The 17,913-nt window shown below is 53.7% G+C and overlaps 8 protein-coding genes across 8 annotated transcripts; 5 read left to right on the plus strand and 3 right to left on the minus strand.

Moving 5' to 3' along the window:
• Window positions 1-1,962: 1,962 nt before the first annotated feature.
• On the plus strand, window positions 1,963-3,141 carry J4E78_010670 (uncharacterized protein; the record flags this gene model as incomplete). Its single annotated transcript, XM_049371246.1, has 1 exon — window positions 1,963-3,141. The coding sequence occupies one exon, from the start codon at window positions 1,963-1,965 to the stop codon at window positions 3,139-3,141; it is 1,179 nt and encodes a 392-aa protein (XP_049217004.1).
• A 1,472-nt stretch (window positions 3,142-4,613) lies between these two features.
• On the plus strand, window positions 4,614-6,486 carry J4E78_010671 (uncharacterized protein; the record flags this gene model as incomplete). The annotated part of the gene is made up of 2 exons (XM_049371247.1): window positions 4,614-5,533; window positions 5,595-6,486. 2 exons carry the CDS (start codon window positions 4,614-4,616, stop codon window positions 6,484-6,486), a joined length of 1,812 nt encoding a protein of 603 aa, XP_049217005.1.
• A 2,978-nt stretch (window positions 6,487-9,464) lies between these two features.
• Window positions 9,465-10,108, plus strand: J4E78_010672 (uncharacterized protein; the record flags this gene model as incomplete). Its single annotated transcript, XM_049371248.1, has 4 exons — window positions 9,465-9,468; window positions 9,543-9,670; window positions 9,726-9,906; window positions 9,978-10,108. 4 exons carry the CDS (start codon window positions 9,465-9,467, stop codon window positions 10,106-10,108), a joined length of 444 nt encoding a protein of 147 aa, XP_049217006.1.
• A 304-nt stretch (window positions 10,109-10,412) lies between these two features.
• Window positions 10,413-10,937, minus strand: J4E78_010673 (uncharacterized protein; the record flags this gene model as incomplete). The annotated part of the gene is made up of 1 exon (XM_049371249.1): window positions 10,413-10,937. One exon carries the CDS (start codon window positions 10,935-10,937, stop codon window positions 10,413-10,415), a length of 525 nt encoding a protein of 174 aa, XP_049217007.1.
• Window positions 10,938-12,627: 1,690 nt separating this feature from the next.
• On the plus strand, window positions 12,628-13,458 carry J4E78_010674 (uncharacterized protein; the record flags this gene model as incomplete). The annotated part of the gene is made up of 1 exon (XM_049371250.1): window positions 12,628-13,458. The coding sequence occupies one exon, from the start codon at window positions 12,628-12,630 to the stop codon at window positions 13,456-13,458; it is 831 nt and encodes a 276-aa protein (XP_049217008.1).
• Window positions 13,459-13,860: 402 nt separating this feature from the next.
• On the plus strand, window positions 13,861-14,859 carry J4E78_010675 (uncharacterized protein; the record flags this gene model as incomplete). The annotated part of the gene is made up of 1 exon (XM_049371251.1): window positions 13,861-14,859. The coding sequence occupies one exon, from the start codon at window positions 13,861-13,863 to the stop codon at window positions 14,857-14,859; it is 999 nt and encodes a 332-aa protein (XP_049217009.1).
• A 367-nt stretch (window positions 14,860-15,226) lies between these two features.
• On the minus strand, window positions 15,227-15,513 carry J4E78_010676 (uncharacterized protein; the record flags this gene model as incomplete). Its single annotated transcript, XM_049371252.1, has 2 exons — window positions 15,227-15,337; window positions 15,406-15,513. 2 exons carry the CDS (start codon window positions 15,511-15,513, stop codon window positions 15,227-15,229), a joined length of 219 nt encoding a protein of 72 aa, XP_049217010.1.
• Window positions 15,514-17,017: 1,504 nt separating this feature from the next.
• Window positions 17,018-17,499, minus strand: J4E78_010677 (uncharacterized protein; the record flags this gene model as incomplete). Its single annotated transcript, XM_049371253.1, has 2 exons — window positions 17,018-17,277; window positions 17,394-17,499. The coding sequence occupies 2 exons, from the start codon at window positions 17,497-17,499 to the stop codon at window positions 17,018-17,020; spliced, it is 366 nt and encodes a 121-aa protein (XP_049217011.1).
• Between the last annotated feature and the right edge of the window lie 414 nt (window positions 17,500-17,913).

Here is a 17,913-nt window from a genome sequence, read left to right on the forward strand (position 1 = left end):
GGGGTGTGGTGATGGTGCCCTAGGATGCGGTCGAACGCATTACGTGAGATGGGGTGAGGATGCAAAGTTAGATGGGCGGGTAGGTGTCGCAGTAGATGGTGAGGTGGTGAGAGGTGGTGGGGGGATCGAAGATGGGATTGTCGCACAATGGCATACCTCCTGCGGGGCTACTGCCGTCGAGGGTGGTGAAACAATTGAAGACACAGACATGCAAGTAGGTGCCAGCGAGAAAGTGAAGCAATCCGGGAAGGCGCCGCCGTTGGGCAGGCAGCCCTTTTGGTAGCGACGGCGGCGAGGCTCGGACGGTGGCCCGGGGCGTCGTGGTTTCGCATGTCAGAGGAGTTGTTCGGGCAAATCCAGCGCACCGTGCTGATCAGGCTGCTGCATGCGCACAACTCGTGAGCGCGGTGATGATGTCAATCGTGAAAAAAAAGATGCGGTGTTGATGCCCGGGCGACCAAAGCTGCATGCGGAAACAGCCCGACATGGCCAGGAAGCGACGCTTGGACGGGGGTAAGATGAGCACCAGGGCGCAGCCGAAGCCTTACAAGGCGACGAGAAAAGCAAATGAGGGGTGAATTGAGAGTTCACGAGGTTACCAGTGAGTCGCAGAGTGCAGTACAAAGTAAATTGTCGGTGCGACAGTTTCAGTCTGACAGCTGAGGCTATCGGAGGGACGCCGCCAGTGATTACGGTATTGCAGCCACAGTCGGACCTATCGAATCCCACACGGCACCGGATATCCGACCAAATGGCATCGGCACGGAGGGTATGACTCTTCAGGACCCTGGAAATCCAACTCTATCGCGGGTTTCGTGATGCGAACGCGTTGCTCAGCCTCGGACCAGTGTCGCGTCTGCTCGAGTCGGGCCGGTTATTCTTTTTTCGGCGTACCTGCTCTAGCACGGCGCACATTCACCCACCTCGGACAATTACGAGGGCGCCCGTGTATGCAGCGCAGGTGAGGTGTAATTCCTACATCACGACGACGCGAGGGTACGTGAACCGCCGTTTACATGTACAGCAGAGTTTCGCTTGCGCGGCCAGTGCTGATCGATCGCACTTTTATCTTAGCTGCGGCCAGTCAGAGACAGATCGTCGGGCCAAACGCATCAGTGGCAGGGCTGATCAGGCCTTGGAGAAACAGCACAGCGAGGGAAAAAAGCAAGGGTAGCGTCGATCATGATCACCACGACCTCACGCAACAGGCCTCGTTTGATGTGGGTACGATGGTTCACGCAGGCTGTCGCGGCACGTCTGCGCAGGCCCTCCACCACCGCTGACAGGCTGCGAGCTTTCTCACCATCAGGCGCTCCAACGCGAACCCTCCATGGCAAAACGGAGATTCCGGTGCTTTGCCACGACGGTAGCAGACGGCGCATGACAGGCCGCACGCCCTCTCGGCCCCCATTGGGCAGCGCTGCGAAACGCCAGCGGGATCCGGCAGATGGGTGCACGCCATCCAGGGGTGCAGCATAGTTCATCCTTCGAGTGCGCTTTTCCAAGGCCGTGCAAGACCCACCCATGTCGCTGGTCGAGGGCTGTAAACGTCATGTGCCCGTACGCCTGCCTGCCAACTCGTACTTTTCGGCTTGGGCCCATAGGAGAGCATTTTCTTGTCGGGCTAGGGCTGCCTGGGGCCTGGGAAGCGAGATGGGCCACTAATGCCATCCTGACCTGATCCGTCGACCGTTTTTCTGGCTTCAAAGTAGCCTTGCCATCCGTTTTACACGCGGCAACTCTCTTTTCCTTTTGCTCCGTGGACCAGCACTGTCACAACACCCCCTGGACGTCTGCCCTCAACCTGCACTGTGTATTTAGGACTCCTCGCTCCCAGCATCGACTCACTCCGCGGCTCTGCGGCCATGAACTAGCACCTCTCCCGCTCTATCCGGACTAATATACACCATGGACTCCCACCACTCCTCGCCATCCCCTCGCAGAGCGAGCCCCCGACACAGCATGCAGAGACAAAGAAGTAACTCGTTTCCCATTGTTGAGGCTCTGGGTTGCTCAACCCCAGAAGCACTCCTTATTCTTGCTGAGGGAAGAGCCGCCGTCCGGAAACGCCGAGCTCGACGCAACCAATCCGTCGACGACGAAGTCAACCGTCTCTTCAACCCCCAGGACCACCTCAAGTTTCTCGAAGGCCTCGCCGCCCTACCCACCCCTCAAGACCAAGAATCTCCCTTTGACGCAAAATGGTCTCACTCTCGCATGCCATCCGATGCCACGGATAACAGCACTTCGACCGTGGTCGCACATGTAAACGATGGCGAACCTCGGAATATGTCACCCACGCTAGGCGACTATTCCGCTAACCTTGCCGCTTTCATCAAGAACCAACTCAAGTCAATACCGACGTACCAATCCAACCATCGCCCCACCTCATCCCTCTCTCCCCGATCGTGTCCGGATCTATCGTTTCCTCGAGTGCCGACGTCGCCAAACCCAAATGCACGCCGCCAGACCGATGGACCAAAGGCCATCGAAATACCCCCAGTGCGACCGCCGATGAAGAGTCAATTCTCGGCCTGGAGCTCCACCGACGACGACACGGATGACGAGGCGCTTCCCCTCCCGGAGTATACCTTTTCCAGTGAACAAGGCCCCAACTCCAAGGGCAGCAACTTCACGCCGTCCATCCTAGGCTACTACGAGACCTCGCACCACAATTCGTCGTTTCTATTTTCGTCGACGCCGCTAGAGGAAGAGTCAGAGCCCACTACGGCTAAAGCCTTCAAGTTTCCTGACCCGTCAGCACTACCACGTTCCTCACCTGAGGAAGAGCACGATGATGACGAGGACGTCGCCGACTACCCCTCCTCGTCTTGCCCCTCGCAACCCCAGCTCACCTCGACGTCAGCACCTTCGTATACCTCGTCTTCGGTGTCGTCGTCGTCGTACTTTGACTGCAAGCGCTTGGCCATCACCCCGCAGATGAAGCAGGCTGTCATCGCGGCAGTCACACCACCACACCCACACAACAAGAGGCTTACTGCTGTATCGCCTTGGGAGGGCAACGCCTTCTCCAACGTGCACGACGTGTACGTTGAGTCACAGCAGCGCGTCAACGTCGACGGCATGTCCTTTGACATGCTCCGCGACCTGAACGTCTCCAGCAGGCTCACACCCTGCTGAGTCCATCACTACAACTCTTTTTTCCTATCTCCCTGTCTTACTAGCGTGCGCGTTCGGGGGTGTTGTTGTTGTTGTTGCCAAAAAGCTGTGGTTCAGCCGGTCTAACCACACCCAACGGCCTCTTCCTTTTTTACCTTGCTTCTTCCCTGTCTTTTGCACGCAAAATATCCCTCTTGTAATCCGGTTGTCTCTCGGGCGTTTCACACACAAGCATTTCATCAGACTGCTAAGCTTTTTTCCTTTGTTTGCACAAGTGGGGTGTTTCGGCTTCTCTCTCGATTTAGCACATTCGGCGCTCTTGCTTCTTTTTTCCTTCTCCTTCTCTACACGAACTCATCTTTTTTTTCTTGTGGGGCGTCTTTTAAGCACATCACGAGTGTATACGCGACACACGAATTCCATTCATTCTTTAATCTAAGGGGATGGAGGGGAAGTTCTGGAGAGATCGTTTGCATTCCAGAGTCGGTGAGCAGGCAGGAGCAGAATGCAAGTATGACAGACTGGTGGCAGTGGGTTTCGGCCTAGTTTAGCTTGGGGAGGAAACAGAAGAACACACAGCATACATTTGCAACACAACAATACACACACTCGGTAGCAATACAAACACACATTTGCGCATCTACTATATGCTTTTTCTCTATTGCTACTACTGCGTCTATTCCAGTCCTTATTGACCTCGGTATTTGAATATGCAGGCTACATGCTTTTCTCCGCACCTTTAAGCTAATATTAACCACCTTTAAGCTGACATACCGAGCACCCGGGTTAGGCCAAAAGCCATCTGGGGTCGGGCCAAAAAGACATGCTGAATCATGAGACACGGCAGTCGCACGGATAATTAAATTGATTTAGTAGGATTTGAAGCGGTGAAGGAAGGGGGGAGAACATGCAAGGATGGGTGGAGGCGGAGGCGCAGTGGTGGAAGTCTGGCAGCTTCCAAAGCAACAACTTCTAGAATCTAAGACGAGGTGATCTTCCTTCTTTCGCGCTCGAGCGTGAAGGAAGGGAAGGGGCGAACATGCAAGGTCCCGCTCGTGCAGGCCGAGATCTAGATCTATCGACGGGCTATTCTGGGTCTGGGCCGTCGCTGGTCTGGCCATGCACGAACGCCGATCAGGGTGTTTGGCTGGACGCGATGCGGCGACGTCATGTTTGATTGGTTTGCATGCCGAATTTGTTTGCGAAAAGGACGCGACTGTGCCGTATTGTCGCGTCGTTGTCTGCATGCGCGACGGAAGAAGCTTGGTGAAAGAATGTGAAATGTACTCTGGTTGCTTCCATACTCATTGACGTTTGGAGTCTTTGTGGTTGGTTGCATATAGGCCACGTTGTCTGCATCGAGCTCTGTAACCTTGGGTGCGCTCACCAGCAGCCTCCCCACCACCACCCACTCTCACTCTCTCACATCACTCTATAAATCCCCACCAGCCACGTCCACCTGCGCGTAACACACACCCACCCCTCTGCGCACCATGGCAGACACCGAGCCCAGCCTCGTCGCCAGCGCCCTCGGCACTGTCGCCTACGCCTTCACAAAGGTCCAACCGCTCCTCCCCGTCTACGCCCACATGATCCTCGCCTCCCTCTTCCCCATCTACGCCGCCGCCCACGCCTCGCTCACCCGCCCCTCGACCGCCGCCAAACCCCCCAAGAAAAACCGGAAAGACCGCCAGCCCGCCGCCACCGAAGATGAAGACAGCGATTCTGAAGACGAGGAGGAGGAGGAGCCGGAGAACGAGATGGAAGGATTATCACCAAGACATATAATCTTGTTTCCGCTTTTCGCGGGGATTTCTCTGGCGACGCTGTATTTCTTGTTGAAGTGGCTCAAGGATCCGAGTATATTGAGTAAAGCGCTTAATGCGTATTTTGCTGTCTTTGGGTTTTTCGCGGTCACGAAGTTGGTTAGTGATGTGCTGGATATTGGGCATTCGATTATCTTTCCAAGGCGACATGTGCTCGGGGGCGCGCTGTACCATGTCGACGGCAAGGCAGGGAGGGCGGTGCCTGTCGCAGGCAACACCAAGGCCAGCGGGCCCATTACAAGCCCGCTCCCCGGCTTCCTCGCGCGCATACCACTTTCCGATGGAGCGAAAGAATGGCTCTGGGCGGACCGCGCGATGCCCTCCAATAAGTGGACGCTGAAGCTGTATCTTGAGCGCGCGCTGGCGGGCAAAGCTAGAGTAGGCGCGCACACGCTTGTCGGTGCTGTGGTAGCGCTGGCTACGCTCGTCTACTTCAACCTGGTTGACAAGACGTGGTATCTCACGAACCTACTCGGTTTCAGTTTCGCATATGGCAGTATTCAAGTCATCAGTCCGACGACGTTTGCGACTGGAAGTGCGATACTCGTGGGGTTGTTCTTCTACGACATCTACATGGTGTTTTTCACGTACGTACTTCTCCTCCTTCACCCATCTGCACAGAAACACTACTAACACCACTTCTTCCAGTCCTCTCATGGTAACAGTAGCATCCTCCCTCGACGTCCCCATCAAACTCATGTTCCCCAAACCCGGCACCGCCACCACGCCCTCGGGCAAGAACGCCGCTGCCATGCTCGGTCTAGGCGATATCATCATCCCAGGCCTCATGATAGGCCTTGCACTGCGCTTCGATCTCTACCTCTTCTACCTCCGCCGCCAGAAACGCGTCTCAGCAACAACAGAAGGAGCCGAGGACACGGTTGTAAAGGCGGAGTTTACACCCCTGGCAGGCCGCTGGAGCGACCATTTCTGGACGCATTCACTCATGGGACGCCCGCTGTGGAAGTCTGCCGCACCCCAAGAAAACGAGAAAGAGGAAGCGCCGTTCACTTTTCCGAAAACGTACTTCAATGCCTCGCTAGTGGGCTATGTAGGCGGTCTGGTCGCCACGTTCGCCGCGCTACATCTCATGAACCACGCGCAACCTGCTCTTCTCTGGCTCGTTCCAGGCGTGCTGCTCAGTCTCTGGGCGACTGCGCTTGTAAGGGGTGAGATTGCTCTGATGTGGCACTACAGTGAGGAGATCGTGGAAGAAGCGACGGAGGCGGGTAAGGAAGCGACGAAGAGGACGGGGCAGCTGTTCAAGGAGGAGGATGTCAATGCTGTTAGGAAGCCGGCGACAGGGAAGTCGAGGAGGCCCGAGAGAGAGGTTTTTTCCTTTTCTATTGAGGGGCCGAGGAAGGTTGGTCCGACGGCTGGAGCGAAGATGGAGGGAAAGAATGAGGTTAGTGAAGCAGGAAACGGTTCGACTGTTCCCTCGACTGTGAAGAGTCAGGTTTGGACTGGTTCTGAAGCGCATAGTTCGGCGAGGGAAGAGGGCGGTGTTGAACCTGCTGGAAAGCGGCTTCGGGTCAGGTAGGCGAAGATGAGATATTTGTGAGAGAGAGGAAAAGAGAAGGTCACGTATGATGATTCAGTCGTTGTTGCGAGTTTACAATTCGGGTACCAAAAAAGTCCCATGCACCGTTGCTCGCAACAACGACTCGATGGATTCAGAAATACGTCTGATGATACATCTTTATGCATAGCGATGGAGTTTGGGAAAGTCGGTATATCAGCATATACGGGTTCTGGCAAGACAATGTGGCATTCTACTTGCGCGGTTCTTGTGTCTCGCGGAACAATAACTCGACAATTTATTCCTTTCATCCCTCCTCTTCGTCTACTCGAATCTCCCTATCCTGATACCCACACTCTAACCACTTGTCGTCTTTCTCGTCTCTCTCCTCATCTTTCTCCTTTGGTACTCATATCCCCAACCGCAGACGGTTCCCTCCGTCTCATCCACCATCATCATCATCATCATCATCATCATCACTTCCCACACCCCCCGCATTTCTCCCCACTACCACCTTCCCCACGGTTGATATGTGAGCAGTGTGGACATAGCCATTCGGTCATGTGCGGCATGGTGGAACTTTTGCGGCGTTCGGTATACTGGGATGGATTTGATTGGGGGGCAGACGGGTATTTTGTGAGGGGCTGGATGATGCTTTTAAGGCGCACGATTTGATCGGTTTTTGGAGTCTTGCGGGAAGTGTGGGAAGGGAGGGGGGTTTTGGTCATGCTAGAGTTGGCTTGTTGTTGTGCTGGTTTAGAGGGTAGGTAGTGGTGCAGGGTAGGAGGGTAGAAACGATGTGTTTGCGAGGAGGAAATACATTAAGAGGGAATATGTCAAGTGGTAGCACATTGTTTGTTGGACAAGAGAGCTTGTTTGGGGTTGTGGCACATTGTACATATCGTCACTGCGCCACAAATCAAGGAAGTGAGATGTGGCATGGAAGAATCGGCATGCCCAGAGCATACTTCAACACCAACCCAGGACATCTCGACCACATACCAAGCCCCCCTCCCCTCTCTAGCAAGCCGCAACCTCCTCAGCCTCCACAGCAACACCCGTCTTCGCCTTCATCCCCATCTCCCCCTTCAACCCCAACAAGAACCCCGTCGAAACATCCACCGCCGAGCTCTCCCTGCCAAAACATATTACCGCGATTTCCAACTCCTTAACCGCACACAGCACCGCCATATCCACCCTCCCATGCCTCCTCCACCCCACCGCCGCATCATGCCACGCAAGCCCCAACGCCTCCCCCACCAACCCCTCCTCTTTAAGCAACCTGCACAACTCCAACGCGGCTTTCGGCACAGGCCGTCTCCACAGCTGGCGCCGCCCCGTCCGGATCCGCGCGTCCAGCACCACCATTCGCGCGCGCCGGGTATCGCTGGCGGGGGTGGGGTCGCTGCACGCCGGACAGCTGCATGTGAAGCCGTAGGAAGATAGTTTTGCGCGCCGCGAGAGGGTGGTTTGGTAGGGTCGCTCGTAGCTTAATCGTATTTGGGAATTTGATACAATGGGTACGATGGCGTGGATTGTGATTTTTCCAGTGAGCGGGTTGAATGCGAAGGATGCGTTGGGGATGCAGCTGTGGTTGAAGCGCGCGGCGAGGGGGCAGATGGATGTGTGGCTCCCGGTTTGCCAGGCGTTGGAGTTGAAGATGTCGATTACTCTTGCCTCTTCTTCTTCTTCTTCTCCATTCTCTTTCAATTTGTAGGTTTTCTGCGCGTACAGGGATAGATATTGGGTTTTTTGCGAGTCGGCCAATGAAGCAAAAGCTAAGACTACGGCGCTGTTGCTGCGCGGTTCTGCGACGCTGAATAAGGGTGTTTCGCTAAGGATGAGCGTACCCGGCAGGATGGTCGTGGAAGCGAAACAGCCTAGTCCTTCGCCGGGTGAGGCGCGGACTGTGTATACGCTGTCCATATCGCGACTTTGTAGAGATGGGTTGTGGCACTTCTACTGGCTGTTTCTCAATCTTTGGTCCGCGGTGAGAATTTCGATTGTAAGTGTATAGTTGCTGCGATAGTGCAGCTTGTGGTTAGGAGATGCATTGTGTCCGATGTGTGTATATACGATACTGTGGCGGCTGTTGTGGAAGTATGTGGTAATCCGAGGCAACAGTGTTTTGCAGCTTTGTCACCTTCGTGTTCGGCCGTGCCTGTCGAGATGGATGCGATCTAGCGTGGTGACGTCATAGGTACAGCTACTTTCTTCTCCTGCGCCTGGGATAAGTCATCATGTGGCGCTCTCATCGTGAAGACTGAGGTATCTCGACCGTGTTTACATTGGATTGCGCGTAAGTCTTGATAAAGTGTCAGCATACGCGCCCAACACGGGACGCGTCGTCAGGCTATTGCGGGCCCGCTGCTCCCTTCCGTATACTGCCGTCGTTCCTCCTTGATTGTCCCAGCGGGGCTTCAAGTTCGCAACGACGAGTCATTTCTTTTGTCGCTTCCTCAAACCGCGTCCGGTCTCTCTTCCGTCACTTCAATCCGTCCTCTCGCCTTTCCTTTCTCGTTCTCATTACACTGTCTTCGCATTGACTACTCCATCCCACGGCGCGATGTCGGACTTCCAGGATCCCATCGACAATCGCGTCAAACGCGAGCCGAGCTACGAACCGCAGGGACGCGTCGACAGCTACCCACAGACCTACCACGGTTATGATAGCTATCATAGTAGACGTGAGCCCAGCCGTGAGCGTCAGGAACGTCCTCGCAACCGCTGGGGTGACGACATCAAACGCGAACCAAGCCGGGAGCGAGACGACCGTCCAAGCAACCGCTGGGGAGATGAACGCAGACGCGAGCTTAGTCGTGACCGACATGATCAATCACGCGACCGCCGGGTCGATGATCGCAGGCGCGAGCGCAGCCGTGATCGCGAAGACCGTTCACGTAACCGTCTGGATGGTGATGATAGACGCGATTCGAGGCGCGCACTCGATGATCGACAACGCGATCGCTCAAGAGATGGCTTCAAACGTGAACCCAGCTATGAGTATGAGCGTCGTCCACGCAGTCCGTGGGGTGACCGGGATGAGGAACCGATAACCGGTCGCGACGACAGCAGAGAACGTGAATGCAGCCCTTTGACTGATGACGACGAGCACGCCGACCGGAAAGACACCGCGAGGAGCATCAGACGCGACTTGACCAAGAACTACACCAAAGAGAACGATCCGTACTGGTACCCGGGCAAGGTATAGATCAGAGAGACAAGTTTAATAGCATGCCGCATGCCTAACCAGCCACAAGGGAAAATACTCGCACCCCACCAAGATGCCCTCGCAGAACCCGCACGACCCCAAACCACGAAACCCGAAGCGCACCCAGAGCTGTCGCACAGAATCGTCCGGACACCGCCACCAACGTTTCGAGCGGAAGCATGAGCGTCGAGAGGACGAGAAGGAGCGTCTGCTTAGAGGAGACCTTGGAAGTAAGGAGTCCTCTTGCTGCGTTTTGCTTACTCTATACGATGCTTTGGCTAACTGCAATGCCTTTCTACAGCCCCGCCTCCCGACGCCGGTCCCAACTGGGCGAAGAACCGTATTGCGACTTTGGAGAAGTACGCGAAGAGGACAAAGAAGAGGCACAAGAAGCATGAGAAGCGTATGCGCAAGGCGGCGGAGCAGGGTTAAGCTTGAGGGCAGAACAAGCAGTGTGGAGATCAGTGGAGATCAGAGCGGAATGTTAAGCGCGTAGGGAGGGTCCGCTCACGTCATGGCTATGCTAAATTAGCAGCGACATGTATTAACTCGATATACTTTTGTCGTAGCTATGGCAGACGTTGCGGGTAAACAGAACAATGTGAGTGCATTTCATATCATATCGAACAAGCCGTTTATCTCTTCATGTCCCTGAGTGATGCTATAAGAAGTCGATGTTTCTCCCTCCGTCTTTTAAAGCAAACAATCTACTCTTGCCTTCACTAACATCAGTCAATCACAGACTCATCATCCAATCCTCGAAATATTCATCATCCTCCATCTTCCGCAGCAACTTCTCGTATCTCTTGCCTTCCCTAACACCCTCATCCAAACTCCACGGCAGCTTATCACACTGCTCAATATCCTCATAGAGAGTCGCGCCAAACTCTTCCAACATCTTACATCGCTCCTCCATGGTTCTGCAATACGCCAAGTCCACCCAGTCTTCGGGCTTTCGGGGCGGATCGTATTCTTCCAACCATGTTTGTGAGTTTTCGGCCCATACTGCTAGAACCCAGATGCCTGAACCAGTAGGCGTGTAGGCAACATGCAGGTCGGATGGGAAGTGGTGGCCGTAAGGATATGGTTCGTCTCTTGTGTGGCGTTCGTAGAACTTGAGGGATGGCCACCAACGCGCGCCTAGATGGAGCATACGTAGTGCGAACGCGTCTTCTTGCTCTTGGTCGGAGAACGGTACTAGGTTTGACATCTTGCGCGAGAGGCCAAGGCACTCCAGCTCAGGGTTTGTAAAGCGCTTCATAATGATGCCACCGTGTGATGGGTATGAATAAACCGTACATGCAGTCCTCGAACTGGAAGTCATTCGGACGCGTGTTCCTGGCGAGGTCGACATATTCAAATGGCGGAGGCTTGTGTCTAAAGAGAGTCTGGATGTGTTGGTACCTAGGTAGGTATTTAGCAAAGTGCACCTGAGGATCAGGCAGCGTTCCTGAGGGTGCTGACGCCGCAATTGCTACGCCGCACGCTCGCAGCCATGGCATTCTGATGCGAAACAGCTGAGTCAAGTTTCCCTTAGACACCGACAAGAACCTCAGAGTCCAGAAAGTACATGTCATATCCTAAGTTGAAGTATACATTGCTTTCTATACGTTTCCATTGTTGGCGTACAACAGCGATGTATGCAGTAATGCGACTCAGACTCTTGTCATCTTCCGCTGCATTCTGGGAATTCGTCCCCATAATCATCTCAACAACCATGTTGTTGATGGCGTTGCAACGATGTCGCAGTCCGGTTGTTCATGCAACTGGCTCTGAATGCCGAGGCTCAGCCGAACCCAATGGCGCACTGTCCACGGGTCTTTCCGATCGGGCCTTCCTCCTGTCTATCTCGAACACTCCTTCAACACCACTCAACACACCTTCTCAACTCAAGCATTTCACCGCGAACAAGCTTTCGCAAGCTAACTTGGCAGATGGATGACTTACTACTCTTCAGGTGTGCACGCCGGGCATCACCTATCACGAACTTCCTATCCCGTACTAGCACCACCACACCAATCCTTGCCAAGTCACACGCCAACTGATAAGCAACGACAAGCTTCTGCTGCAGTTAATCTATCCTGCATATTTACGCTATGGGAGCTTTCCGTCGTTGCATAGGCCCTTTGCACATTAGCATTTGAGAATGTCGATGTTCTCGAGAGCCGAGGTACAGCGAGAAATGCCATCGCACAGTAAAGGTGACGGAGATCATAAGGAACGCAGGGAAATCAGACCTACTACGTTGCGAAGAGCACGCGACATCTCCAAAGATGTCGCGATACGGTCGAGCACCGCATCTCCCACCACCTCTTTCGCTTTCGCTGTCGAATCTGCAAGAGAGCGTTCGGGCGTTATCCCAAAAAGGCAGGAGAACCTGACGACAACCACGAAGTCGGACACTTTCACGCACATGTGGTCGAAGTGACAGTGATGTGATAGGCGGACTTCGTCCCGTACACCAGGAAAATCACTTATCAGGGTCTTCTGATACCTACCGAGTCAACACACGAGCGGGACTGTCCACTCATACCCCTGTCCAGTCCGGTAATTCGCCGATCTTTTGGTGAAGAGACCTTCACCAAACGACCTGGGCTTCCAATCAGTAATTCGTATCTCGGCGTTCGACCTGATGGATCTTGTAGGCCGCTTTCCAGTTCAGCATGGAGGGCGAATCTAGCTGGATGGCTATGCGCCTGACCAGTGGGTATTAGGAAGGTATCATCAAGAGTTGGATCTGGGCCATCGCGATATCGTATACCGATGTGCCTAGAGGTATACGACAGGAAGTACGAGCTCGAGCCGGGAAGTATATAAACAGTGTCGAGCACCGCTGGTAACACTGCACTCATCAACGCAGCAATCGCTTCAGCAGTCTATCGTTCTACTCTCCATCTCTTCCCTCGCTTCGACTCCATTCTCAGTTCTTCAAGCTCGTCCCATCATCCAATATGAAGCTTTCCATCGCTATCATCGCCGCCATCACTGGCTCCGTTCTGGCCCGTCCTTCCTCCCTCGCTGAGCGCGTTCAATCCCGTGCTGATGGCAGTCGCCGTCACAGGACCCAGCCCATGATTCTAGTCGGCACAGCCGCGAAAGAGAACGCCAAGTTCGTCGCGGACGTCGACAACACCACCGCCCACGTCGACTACTCCTCCAACTGGTCCGGCGCCGTCCTCGAGACACCCTCCTCTGGCTACTTCAAGTCAGCCACCGGACGTTTCACCGTACCTACACCCAAGCACGTTGGCTCTGGCGGAACCGAGTCTTCCTCAGCCTGGGTCGGCATCGACGGCGATACCTGCGGCAGCGGTCTGCTCCAAGCAGGTATTGACTTCACCGTCAGCAGCTCCGGCGCCGTTTCCTACGACGCCTGGTACGAGTGGTACCCCGACTACGCCTACGACTTCAGCAACTTCGCCGTCAAGGCCGGCAACGTCATCCAAGTCGACATTGTCGCTACCTCCACCACCAAGGGCACAGTCTCGCTCACCAACGTGAGCACCGGAAAGAAGGTCAGCCAGACACTTAGCGCACCCAGTGGTTCTGTTCTGTGCCGTCAGAACGCAGAGTGGATTGTAGAGGACTTCGAGTCCGGAGGTAGCTTGGTTGCGCTGAGCAACTTTGGTACTGTTGTCTTTACGCAGGCGAGTGCTAGTTTGAGCACTGGTGGAACGGATGGGTTGAGCGGTGCTACTATTATTGATCTTAAGCAGGGTAGCACTGTTTACACTGATGTTACTATTAACAGCGGGTCGCAGGTTACTGTTCAGTACATTTAGGTTGTGGATGGTAGAAGATGAGAGGGGCGGGCTGAGGTCGTGGTGGGAAGTAGAGAGAGCATATGATGTGAATTTAACACCTGGTCAAAGTAACCCTTCCCATCTACCCTGTCAAAGAAATTTACGTGATGTCTGCTCTTCGTACAGCAAATGACTTGCAGCCTTATCACACACGGAAATGAAAGAGGACCTCGTCAAGCTATCTTTTCCCTTTCTAGGGGCGAGTGTGCGCTTGTCGTAAGAAGCCGTTTGCTCTTTCACCTTGGCCCCACTTTTCTTGTCGGCGTTTTCAGTTCAACATACGGTCAACTCGCGATCACGCTCGTCAGTCCAGCACTTCATATCTCTCTTCTCAATACTCTCATCTCCTAACTACAAGCGAACTACTCGCTACGACTACCAATGGAAGCGACTATGGCGAGCTTGAGCCTCTCTGGCCCCAACGACCTGTCCGCCCTTGACGCAAAGGCGCGCTCGAACCTCGCACAGAAACTCTCCAAGATACATCCCTCGGTACTCACCCGACCGCTCACTATTAATGACATTTACAATGCCAACGAGGCGGCGTTGTACATCGCACACATCCCCAGTGACCTTCAACTCGATTTCTTCTTCCGCAACTACAACGATATTGCTCGTTGCAACTACCGCCCTCACTCGGCCAAGCCTTTCGACGTCAACCGCGCCATCTGGCACTACGGAGTTTCCAAGTTCCATACTCTATCCAATCGCATCGATGTCGTTCGTTACAATGTCATCGTTATGGCATTCATCACGATAGCCGAGTCGCTCGGTCAGAACACCAGCGACCTCTACGATCCCGCCGCGAACGCCTTCATCAAGGCATATATGAAAGCCTGGCTCTCCAAAACGTGTGGCGAGGATGACCAGTCTGACCAAGAAGCTCTCATCCACGTCTGGATGAACAGCGGCTTTGACTTGTGTTACTTTCCGGACAGGGCTAGGCGCGACATGATGGCGGCAGTCTGGAAACTGCAACGGATGGTCTCCGAGTTGAGGACCGTACGACCAGAAGACTTCCTGGTAGCGGTGAAAGAGAATCAGGTTCCGCGCGACATCTTCGAGAGGGAAGGTCCCATGCTCGTACTACACTGGGCGTTTGCGCATATGAAGAAAGAGCAGGCACGCAAGGCATTGAACACACCGTCTGAACAAGAGGCGCCTATGAGCTCCTCTGTCGATATTTCGTCCGTTCGACTAGACCAGAGCCCCGCTAGTGATCTTCTGGTGGATATTGAGTGGGGCGTTGTGGAGCAGGTGCTACCGGATGAAGGCCGGAAGTCGTGGATTGCGCCAGAGAAGGCATTGAGCATTGTGCAGAGTGTTGAGGAGGACTTTCTCGCAGGATGGATGGAAAAGGTTACGTTAGGTAGAGAGTAGGTGGATGGCTACGGATGAGTGTACTATGATGACTACATGATCACCCCACTTGATAGAAGATACTGTCCTGAAATGTTTTGCAGCATACATCACAATAGACTACATACTTCCACAAAGATCTAACATCAATATAGACGTCAGGGCCCTTCACCAACTCACCAACTAACCTTCCATTGTTGTTGTAGTCTGCAAAGTAATCAACGGATTTTCCAGTCTTGTATGCATGCATTCACATTTTATACTATCTACTCGCCATGAACCCAGACATATAGACGGCCTGAATGCATCCCATAAGCCCTCACTTAACGAAAGTTCTCTCCATCACATCCCAAGCCCCTTCCTCCTAGCATGTACCCCAACCAGACCCTCACTTCTTGGTCTCGCCGCTCTGCTGACCGCCAGCGTTGGCGTTCTTGTCGCCAGCACCCTGGGCGCGAGCGGCAAAGCCGCCGGAGGACATGTCGGCCCCGCTCTTGGCCTAGGCGAAGAAGGATATGTCAGCATCGGAAGAAGAGTGGTTCGACGAGACGTGGTGGGAAGGCTTACTTGAGTCGATTGGACTCTACCAGCGTCCTCCTTGGTCATGGGGGTGTTCTTGGCACCGCCACCGGTCTTGCCGGAGTTGTTGTTGTTGTTGTTGTTGTTGCCAGACATAGTAGGAAGTAAGGTGATGGAAGCTTGAAATAGAAAGTCTTGTAAAAAGTGGTAATGCAGGAGTTGTCTCGTATGATGAATGCGATGCTTCCATTATCTGCGTGCGAGGACGTGTTCTTATACTGCTGACCTCGAGTGTATTCTTGATCACTGATGCTGCTGCCGCGGAGCTGATCGTGGGTACATCGGCTAGCGCATGTAGTACAGCAGCAACATCATGCCTCTGTATATTGAAACGAAAATGTAGACGCCAGGGTTGTCTACACCGCTCTTTGCTATGTCGGCGGTTATGCATGCTTCGAAGAGCATGTGAAGTGATGTGCCCGAGAGATCAAGTACGACATCTCCAGCGCTCTTACCCTTCCATCAGGTGCGCCGAGCGTACCTACCTAGATAGTCTTGCAATTTGGCTTGGGAAACTTCCAACCTCTCATGGTCCTTCTCTGCTCGATATTTGAGACTGCATACGAGACATTATAGCCTACATCATAGCGACGTCTACTCCTTGTAAACATCTCCGATCGACACGCATGCTGTAGCACAACAACCTCGATGACGACAGCCAACGAGAATCCGGCGCGCAACACTGCATCTTGCCTTCCGAGTCTGGAGTCCCTCGCCGTCCTCATCGTACGATTCTTGCGCAAAGCGACGCAAAAGGCATTCCGCCGACAGTACTGCGCCCTGATGGATAGGTATCACGGTCATGGGCATGACGATGCAGATCCGCGCAAAGGCAACAGGGAATACCGATGGATAAGCCTATTCTCGAAATCCGAGAGCTTGTTCGACCTACGACCTGCGCGATTAGTAGCATGTCAAGACCAGTACGCTGATCAAGGCGGAAGTTCCATCTGATACTTTCCAACTGCGTTTTTGTACTGTCAAGATACACAGCGGAAAGTATGGGCTTGAAGTTTGTTGCGGTGACATGGTTTACACCAAGCCAGGGTCGCATCGAGATTGAGGTTACAGTCTACTGTTATTAGTGCATCGGTCCTGCATTGAGCATGTCGAAGCGCTACCTACGTGAGCAAGAAAGATGGAGGGAGGCACAACGGCTTCTTGTAGGCATGCACGGCAGACAGTTTCCCATCGTGACGCGCCCAGTGTAGTTATTACATGATGTTAGAGTTAGTTATCATGCTTCTCGCACTCGTCGTGACTGCCATGTGCATGATTGTGCGTGACATGTGCCATAAATGGTGAGAGGTGAATACTGTAAGACTTCAGTGAACGAAGGAGCAGCTGTCAAAGAAGACATAGATAGATCGAGAAGAGAGCAAAGGGAGCCCAACGTGAAGAAAGCATGCGACAGAGCGGAGCAAGTAAACCATCGTCCAGAGCGCAAACATAAAAAAAGAGCGAGAGGAAAAGTACAAAGGCCCAAGCCTTACAACACCACAACACCACATATCCGTACACACCAGCAAATTTTGATCTTATTTCATTCATTTCATCTCATAAACAGGAGGCTCTTGCCTCCCTCTCCCCCATCACCATCCTAGTTCCTAACATTCCCCCTAATCTCATCATCCCCACCATGCGTGTGAACATACGTCTGATCCCTCTCCTCAGGCGCACCCACACCACCATGCGCAAAGTCACCCGCCTTGGTAGGCTGACCGTTGGCCTTGATGCTGCCACCCTCGTCGAGCGGGATCTCGCGGTTGTTGCCCGCGCCAGAGGCGGCGGAGCCGTATTTTACTTGGGCGCCGGGGAATTTGCCTTCGACGTTGGCGGTGTCGACGCCGGATTCCGTTGCTGGAGAGGGGGTTAGTAGGGGTTTGGGATGGATGGATGGATGGATGGATGGATGGGGGAGGGAGGAGGAAGGAGGTTGGGGGTGGTGGGATGGGAAAGGGAGAGGATAAACGTACTGCTCAACCCAGCATTGTGTCCATGAACAGCGCTCTGGCTGTTGAGGTCCTGCTCAGCCTTCTTGGCGATCTCGTTGACGTCGGTGTTCTTGTATTCGGCAGACATCTTCTCAAATATGTATCGTATGCGTAGCTTGTTGTTTTGAAGAGTGTATATTGGTGAAAACGTGGAATTTGGGTATCAAAGAAGTCGAAAGTGTGTGTATATGTAATGGAGGGGTAACTACAGGAGGGGCATTATAAACCTTTTGTATCACAACTGCTAGCTTCCTTCATAACTGCATCGATGATGATGAAAGAGTGGTGGACCCTGATGACATCACAACGACCTCATAACAGCGGGCCGAGAATGGAGAATCCTTTCGACATGTGGAAAAGTCTCGCCGATTAGTGAAGAGACTTATGAGCGGGAACTTGCAAGTGGTAAGGGTTTGGTTGGAAAGTTTGCTGTGTTGGGCCTTGTGCTGGTGGGGTGGGAGGTAGGTGCAGGTTGACATCCAGGTACCAGATCCGAGCCTTA

Source organism: Alternaria triticimaculans, assembly GCF_023758025.1.
Source record: "Alternaria triticimaculans strain BMP 0046 chromosome Unknown scaffold_37, whole genome shotgun sequence".
In the NCBI taxonomy this organism is placed as follows: Eukaryota; Fungi; Ascomycota; class Dothideomycetes; order Pleosporales; family Pleosporaceae; genus Alternaria; species Alternaria triticimaculans.